The sequence below is a fragment of the Mastomys coucha genome, unplaced genomic scaffold, assembly GCF_008632895.1.
Source record: "Mastomys coucha isolate ucsf_1 unplaced genomic scaffold, UCSF_Mcou_1 pScaffold8, whole genome shotgun sequence".
Lineage (NCBI taxonomy): Eukaryota > Metazoa > Chordata > Mammalia > Rodentia > Muridae > Mastomys > Mastomys coucha.
Window position 1 is genome coordinate 61,166,076 of NW_022196914.1, and position 7,973 is coordinate 61,174,048.

At 43.2% G+C, this 7,973-nt stretch overlaps 1 protein-coding gene across 1 annotated transcript in view; it reads left to right on the forward strand.

Moving 5' to 3' along the window:
• The window catches only part of Ccdc125 (coiled-coil domain containing 125), a 34,937-nt gene extending 28,462 nt beyond the window's left edge, over positions 1 to 6,475 (forward strand). The window contains exons 10-13 of the mRNA XM_031360094.1: positions 334 to 441; positions 1,543 to 1,714; positions 2,235 to 2,365; positions 4,181 to 6,475. Of these exons, the coding sequence (XP_031215954.1) occupies positions 334 to 441; positions 1,543 to 1,714; positions 2,235 to 2,365; positions 4,181 to 4,489 (720 nt within the window). The 3' untranslated portion in view covers positions 4,490 to 6,475. The remainder of the gene's footprint in view (positions 1 to 333; positions 442 to 1,542; positions 1,715 to 2,234; positions 2,366 to 4,180) is intronic.
• Positions 6,476 to 7,973: the final 1,498 nt, after the last annotated feature.

The following is a 7,973-nucleotide window of genomic DNA, read 5'->3' on the forward strand; positions in this document are numbered from 1 at the left end:
CCCTGGCTTTCCTGGATGCCAGGATTGAAGGTTTTGAGAATGAGAAGGGAGGAAGGCAGAACTCTTGGAAGTCTTTGTAGCGAGTAATGATGTCTCATTGGTGGTCATTTCCACTCAGACCATGAACTCCTCATCTTGGCTTTCTTTAAAAATATGTTTATGTACATCATTTATAGTATGTACTTATTACAACAAAATATAAAATATTACACATACACTTTCCACTTTTTTTGGCTCAGAGACATGAGCAGCATGTGGAGGGCTATTTCTATGTGGTTAAGACAACGTGACACTTGGTAGCACTTGGTAACAGGTGATCCTTCTGGTTTCAAGCTTGCAGTCCTTGGAGCGTGCCTGTGCCATGGTCCTGGAGGGAGCCCTTGTTCTTGTGCCAAAATGGCAGCATCCACTCAGAAACTGGTTCTTCAGCTCAGACACGAGGTAGGTATCACATCAGCACGACAGCAGAGGCTTTGGTTCAGTATCTTTATTTGCAGTAGGCTAAATGGCAGTATTTGAGATAATGAACTTCATCTTGGGAGTCACCGACTGTGGAACACAGGCTTGGCTCTATGTGATAGTATTAATTTGTATGCTCTATTTCTTTTATCTGGTTCCAAAATAACGCATGGCACAATGCATGAAATCTGAAGCCTTCTAAAGCTGCTTGACTACCTGTGTGGTTAACATTTCTTAAAGGCATACTTCCTCGTTTATACATGGCCCCCAAAGCACAGTTAATAGAATTAGTAGAGAGTAAAAGGTGTGTTTAGACTTAAACTCTGTAGAGTTAACACTGGGGAGTAGGGAGACGAACAAGGAACCTTTATGCGCTGGACTAGATGCACACAGTAGTTAGTGCTTTAGCGCCATCCATGGGTTACTGTCTGTGTGAGTTTGGGCCGAATCAGCCTCCGTTCCCTCATGGATTAACACGGTGATAACCATCATGGAGGAAAGACATGTTTAATGTCAACAGGCAGACACTTAATCAACCGATAGTTGCCCTTATAATTGGACTTTATGAGTATGTTTATAAACCAAATGTGTGATTTAGCATAATTCTAAAGTTTTACTTTTTTTCTGCTATTCTGTAGACAAGGCTGGCCTCAAACTCAGAAATCTCTCTCCTTCTGCCTCCCCAGTGCTGGGGTTAAAGTCATGTACCACTATGCCTGGCCAGTTTTGGCTTTTTTGAAGATATGGAATTGAAAGCCTTTAGACCACACAGGAAGGGTAACTGCCAAACATTAGCTATCCCTAAAGTACGGCACATAATCACATAGAGCAAACTCTTTGAAGTTCAGCTAGGGGAGGTATAAGAAAGTGTCCTTCCCCCAGGATTTGGGCAGGACAGACACAGGGCCAAGCCCTGGTAATGAATTTCAAGAGGTGGACTGTCAGAGAGTAGAGTCATGAGGCCTGAGTGCTGGCAGAATGGGTAAGCGCTGATTAAGCAGACAAACCTAGACGGGATAGAGGGATACGGAGATTAGTATGCAGATCCGTTTCACCTCTGATGGTTCCCCAATGCTCTTTCAGCTGGAAACTCTGCAGAAGAGTAAGGAAGAGGCGCACATAACGGCAGATGCATTCAGAATTGCCTTTGAGCAACAATTAACAAGGAAAAATGACCAGGCACTGAGACTGGCTCGAGGGGATATGTGTGGAAGAGCAGCAATGTGGCTCAACAGGCAACGCCGGGCAGAGGATGGTACCTGGGGCGCACGTGGCAAGAATGGGGGCTTTCAGTTGCTTTGGGATATAATAAAGTTCAGTGGAGCCCAGGAAAGAGAGATGATTGAGATTTTTCATGTAGTTGTTATTCACTTTAAGTTTACCAAGTGTTGGGGGCTGAACATAGCTCAGTAGATAAAGGTGCACTCCAGTCAGGCCCGTGCGGTGCTGCGGATGGGTATGTGGGTAGTGACCGACATTTAAAACTGGGAAGTCTCACATGTAGACCTGGATGTCTGCTGCATCTGAAGACTGTGATGACCTGGGGCCTTTGAGCACCAAGTTTCCAGCAGCAGCATTCCCCCCGGGTCCCACCCCCAAGACCCCACCCTGAAATCCACATTGCTCCATCACAGTGTACTGCCTCTAACAGTACCTTGGTCCTTGTGGTTTTGGGAGAACTGCCTCTGGACTGACTTAGGTGACTCTGGCTCACTGCTTTTACTTCCAATCAGTGAGTGTATTTTTCTCAGCTGCCTTCTCTCATTGACCCTTAGGATATCCGGCTCAAAGGAGAAAGAAGACCTTAGGGCAAAGACTGCTGGGGATGCTCCCTTCGGAAAACAGTTCCAAGGGCGTGGAAGACCAAGACAACCCACAAGAGGTCTTTAAGATGCTGATAGATTTGGTTAGTACTGTTCTTCTGCTTGCTTTTTGTTAGGGGCTGCAGTTGTGCTAATCGGTGCACCTCCTATCCTAAGCCATGCTTGCCTCTGAAGGCCTCTTCTCCACTGGGTACCACTCCCCATCATCACCCTGCCAACCGTTTCCACTGCCATGCACACCTCTTCTGTGCAGGTTTAAAGTCCCACATCAGAGGAGGGGTCATTCCAACCGTCTCAGCTGCCTGTATTCACGCGTAGCTCCGGGCATTGAAGTGTTCCATGTACTTTGTCACAATATCCTTAAATCATTAACACGGCCTGGAGGTAGCCATTCCACAGCTAGCTGCTAAACTAAGACACTGACTCAAGTACTTCGAGCAAAGACACTGTGACTCTGATGGCATATTTATTTGTATACAAATACATAAAAACAATTTTAAATATAGCTTTAAATATTCCTTCAGAAATAAGTACATGCTGGGATTACATACACAGCCTTCCCTATCTCTAAGTGACTTACAGGACTAAACAGAAGTAACACTTGTTGAGATTTTAAAGAAATATTTACTGTTTTTTTTTAAAGATTTATTTTATGTATATGAGCACATTTTACTGTCTTCAGACACACCAGAAGAGGACATCGGATCCCATTACAGATGGGTGTGAGCCACCATGTGGTTGCTGGGACTTGAACTCAGGACCTTTGGAAGAGCAGTCAGTGCTCTTAACCACTAAGCCATCTCTCCAGCCCACATTTATTGTTCTTGTATGTATGAAGTATGTGTGGGCATGTATACCACGGCATGTGGAGTCAGAGAACAACTCTGTGGATCAGGTCTTTCCTTCCACTTTTTTGTTTTGTTTTTGTTTTTTGAGACAGGGTTTCTCTGTGTAGCCTTGGTTGTCCTGGAACTCACTCTGTAGACCAGGCTGGCCTTGAACTCAGAAATCCGCCTGCCTCTGCCTCCCAAGTGCTGGGATCAAAGGCGTGTGCAACCACTGCCCGGCTCTTTCCTTCCACTTGTATGAGTTCCAAGGATTGAACTCTGTACCTAGCTTGCCTGTCCAGTACCTTTACTTGATGAGCTTCCTCATTACTGCCCCCTAATGCCTTAAGAAAAATTCTTGGGACTGAACTCAGCATGGCTCCTTAGTTAAGAGCACTTACTTCTCTTCTATAAGACCTGGGTTCCCAGCATAGGCATTGCATGGCTCACAGCCACCTGTAAATAGTTTTGGGAGATCTGATACCCTCTTCTGGCCTTCTTGGATACCTACATACAATGGCACATGACACATACACACGCATACATAAAAATTTAAAATGAAAAGACAGCATAAGCCAGGCAGGCAGTGGTGGCACAAGCTTTTAATCCTAGCACTTGGGAGACGAGTGAGGTGGACTGAGGCCAGCCCAGTCTACACACAGTTTCAGAATAGCCTGGTTGTTACACAGAGAAACCCTAACCTGGGGCGGGGGGAAGGGGGGCGGGAGGGGTGTGGAAGCACAATTTCAGCCAGTGAAAGGGCTCAGTAAGTAAAGGAGCCTGCTGCCAGGCTTGAATTCGATCCCAGGACCCACCCGGTAGAAGGAAAGAGCTGACTTCAGCAAGCTGCTCTCCAACCTTAACATGCAGTCCACAGCACTCACATATATAAGCATGAATACAAAGTCATTTTTAGAATTTAACTTAAGTCCCCCAGCATTTGATTCAAAAATTATTCTAAAATACTATTAATCTAACATTTAGGATGCAGTTCTTTGATAAGAAGCAATACTCCATTTTCTGCATCTATCCCATAATCTATCCATCTCTTTCTAACTTCTGTGTTCACAGTTGAATGATAAAGAAGAAGCACTTGCTCATCACAGAAAGGTTAGTTACATGCTTGCTCGGGCCCTGGAAGACAAAGACACCGCCTCAAAAAGGAATGAAGAAAAGATTCCCATGAACCAGACTTTCCCATTCAAAACTGCCTGGCAGGATGCTTCAGGGCTCTGCGGCCTTCGTGATCCAGTACATTCAAATCGTGTTTCTGAACCTGTGGGTTGCATTTGTTCAATACAGCATCCTCAAAAAGTTTCAGACTGCTCAAGAACTCTTAAAAGATCTTGTTCTTTGCCATCAAATTTATTTTACAAGTAAACCACTTGAAATTAGAATTAGAGATGCTAAAAATCAGATTTTTGAGCTGGAAATGGAGCTCAGAGGTAGATGTTTGGTTAGTGTACGTAAGGCCTGGGTTTAGCGCATGGTAGTGCATGCCTTTAACCCTGGCACTCAGGAAGCAGAGGCAGGCAGATCTCCGACTTTGAGGCCAGCCTGGTCTACAGAGTGAGTTCCAGCACAAATGCTTCATAAGGAAATCCTGTCTTGAAGAATAAAATAAAACAGGCCTTGGGTTTGATGTTCAGCACTGCAAAGACTTTGTCTGGAAGCTCATGCCTATAAATCCCAGCACTTGGGAGGCTGAGGCAGGAGGACTACTGTGAGTGTGAAGGGTAACTAGATTACATTGACTGTTGCCAAAACAGAAAAACAACTATGTAAATGTCAATATTAAGAAACTGTATGCTTTCAAGATGCTTTAAAATTTTATTAGCATAGTAATTTACAAAGTAATAAGTTTTATTATATCTTAATACATGTATTAATATATGTGTTTTGATCACATTCCTCCCTTTGAATTTTAGGATATCATTTAAGCAAGCAAACCCTTAACACATATCCTACAAGAAATGTATTAGTATTTGTTGACATTTTTTAAACTAATTTCCACATATTATGACAGTTTCAATGTCTATATCTTATAAACAAATATTCAACCTTGGGAAAAATTTAAAAATATCTATGGAGCTGGGTAGATAGCTCAGTTGGTAAAGTGTTTGCCATGTAAACATGAGGCAGAATTTGGTCCTCAGCAGCCACATGAAAAACCAGGTATAGTTGAAGCATGTTTGTAACCCGACTGCTGGAGATGCAGAGGCTGGTGGATCCCTGAGGCTTCCAGGGTAGCCAGCCTAGACTAATAGGAGAGCCCTAGACCCCAGTCAGAGTGAGTGAGAGTGAGAGAGAGAGACCCTGATGACCCTGACTCAAACAAAGTCAGGTAGAGAACATCTAAGGCTGTCTTCTGGTATACATGTGCATACACACAAAACATACACTTATGAAGTAATGTTTCTGTTGCATGTGGTGTCACATCCCTGTAAACCCAACACTCAGGGTACTTCAGTGTTGCAAGTCTTAGGACAGCCGGATGCTATCTAGCAAAAAACTGTCTCGAATAACAAAACTAGAGCTGGTTGCATGGTTCAGTGACGACTTGAAGTTTCATCCCCAGCATCTACAAGGCGGAAGGAGAGAACCAACTCCGAAGAGTTGTCCTCTGACCTTCACACTTCACTGTGACTTGCTCTTACATAAAGCTGGGTGTGGTGGTATGTGATTATTTGGTAAAAATAATGTGATTTATTTTTACCAAAAAAAAAAAAAAAGAAAGAAAGAGAGAGAGAGCGAGCAATTATCTGGTCCTCATTCTATTTGGGCTATTAAATAAAAAATAACCACGCAAAGGCTAGACTACTGTTTACACAAGTAGAGTAAGAGAATATATCCTTGCCTGCCCATAGAGGGGAAACAGTAAGGCATATCCATGAAATCCATGAAGCTGTGGGACAAAATGAAACACACTATACAAACCTCTAAGGACGAGCTCTACACGTGAGAAATGTCATTTTTATTCAGGGAAGACATTAACGTATTAACATATCAAGCACACAAGTGCACAACAGGAACGTCACTAAGACTACCCACTCATGTTCTGGGGTGGAGAGTGTAACACAGGTAGGGCATGAAGGGAACAGAGGATCACTGTCAAACACCAGCATTTCTTTATTGAAAAAACGCTACAGATCAAAGAAAAACAATTATAAACACAAAAGGCATATGTGTTTTATAGTTTAGTTTTTTGGGCTTTTTTTTTTCTCTTGAAAAAACGATTAAAATTCTGCAGAGCTCGAGTGTGATCCAGCTAGGATCTTCCCCTGCGCACAGGCAGGAACTGCACACAGATGTGTTAAGGCTAGTGCAGGTATCTTAAGTGTTCTCAAGGCTCTAAGCAATATAAAAGCCCGTTAGTAGCCTGGCGTGGTAGCGCATGCCTGTAATCCCACTTGGGAGGCAGAGTTTGAGGCCGCCATGGGCTATATATTGTAGAGATCCTGTTTCAAAACCAGAATGTATTAAGAACTAAGTGTGCAGTGTGATGGCTCAGCTGGTAAGGTGCCTGCTGTCAAGCATGACTACCTGAGTTTGGCCCTTCCACTCCACGTAATTAAAGAGAACCAATGTGTACATCTGTCCTCTGACCCTCACACTCTATAGTATGTGTGCACATGTATGAATATGTTTGTGTACATATAAACAAATAAAAAAATGAAAAATAGCAGCTTAGTATAACCATACAATGGGCTATGTATTATATATTGTAACCTGAAAACAGCAAGGAAGCAGCTAGGCATGGTGATGTGCACCTGTAGTTCTAGCTCATAGGAAATAGGAGGCAGGACAATCATAAGTTCTAGGGCAAGCTAGGCAGCATAGGGCAACCATGCCTGAAAACACAAACAACAGAAAACCCGTTAGCCACATTTAAGTCTCACAGGTTCTTTTGGCACTGTCATCTCGGCTTGTAGCAGTGCGGAACCGCCATCAACTGCTCACTCTCCACTAAGGGGACATTCACATCTTTGTTGCGGCTCTCAACCAGCTCAGTTCTTTCAAAGCCAGTGTAGACCAACTCCAGTTTCTGCTCTTTTCAGTCTTTGATAAAATATACATCATGAGATGGGCAACTTGGTGTCTGAATGTCTATAAAAGGGATAGATGTTTTCCTTTTTGCTTTTTTCTTTTGAGATAGGGTCTCATTGATGCAATCAATACATTCAAAAAAGTCAAATATGAAATTTAACCATAGGAACCCAACATGGATGTGACTCCCCTATAGCTGTGTAATGGACCCAATTTTAACCCTAATTGCTCGTGGCCTTAGGGTCTGTAGGAGGGGCAGATTATTTTTAAGGAGGGTACTCCATCTACACAGCTCCGGGGGAGTCACATCCATGTTGGGTACAAATTTTGTGCTGTGGCTACTTCATGCTCCTGCTTGTAAACTCTCATCCATTGCTTTGTAACAAAGCCATATTAATAAGCTCAATGGGTTTCCCAGTGTGAACTCTGGAATCTCACTCTGGTTTGTCCTCTGAACTGTAGAATGGTGGGTACTATTTCTATCTCCCCAACTGAAGGCATTTTAAAACAATGGCCTAGGCCAGGCAGTGGTGGTGCACGCCTTTAATCCCAGCACTTGGGAGGCAGAGGCAGGCAGATTTCTGAGTTTGAGGCCAGCCTGATCTACACAGTGAGTTCCAGGACAGCCAGGGATATACAGAGAAACCCTGTCTCAAAACAAAACAAAACGAAAAAAACAGTGAGTGGCTCATGAGAAAATCAGACTTGAAAATCATACTTATTGCTATTTTGTGGAAAGTGAGCCTCACAGTAAAAAAAATGTGAGCTATGTTAAAAAACAAACAAAAACACAAAGAACAAGAGTTAAGCCAGGCAG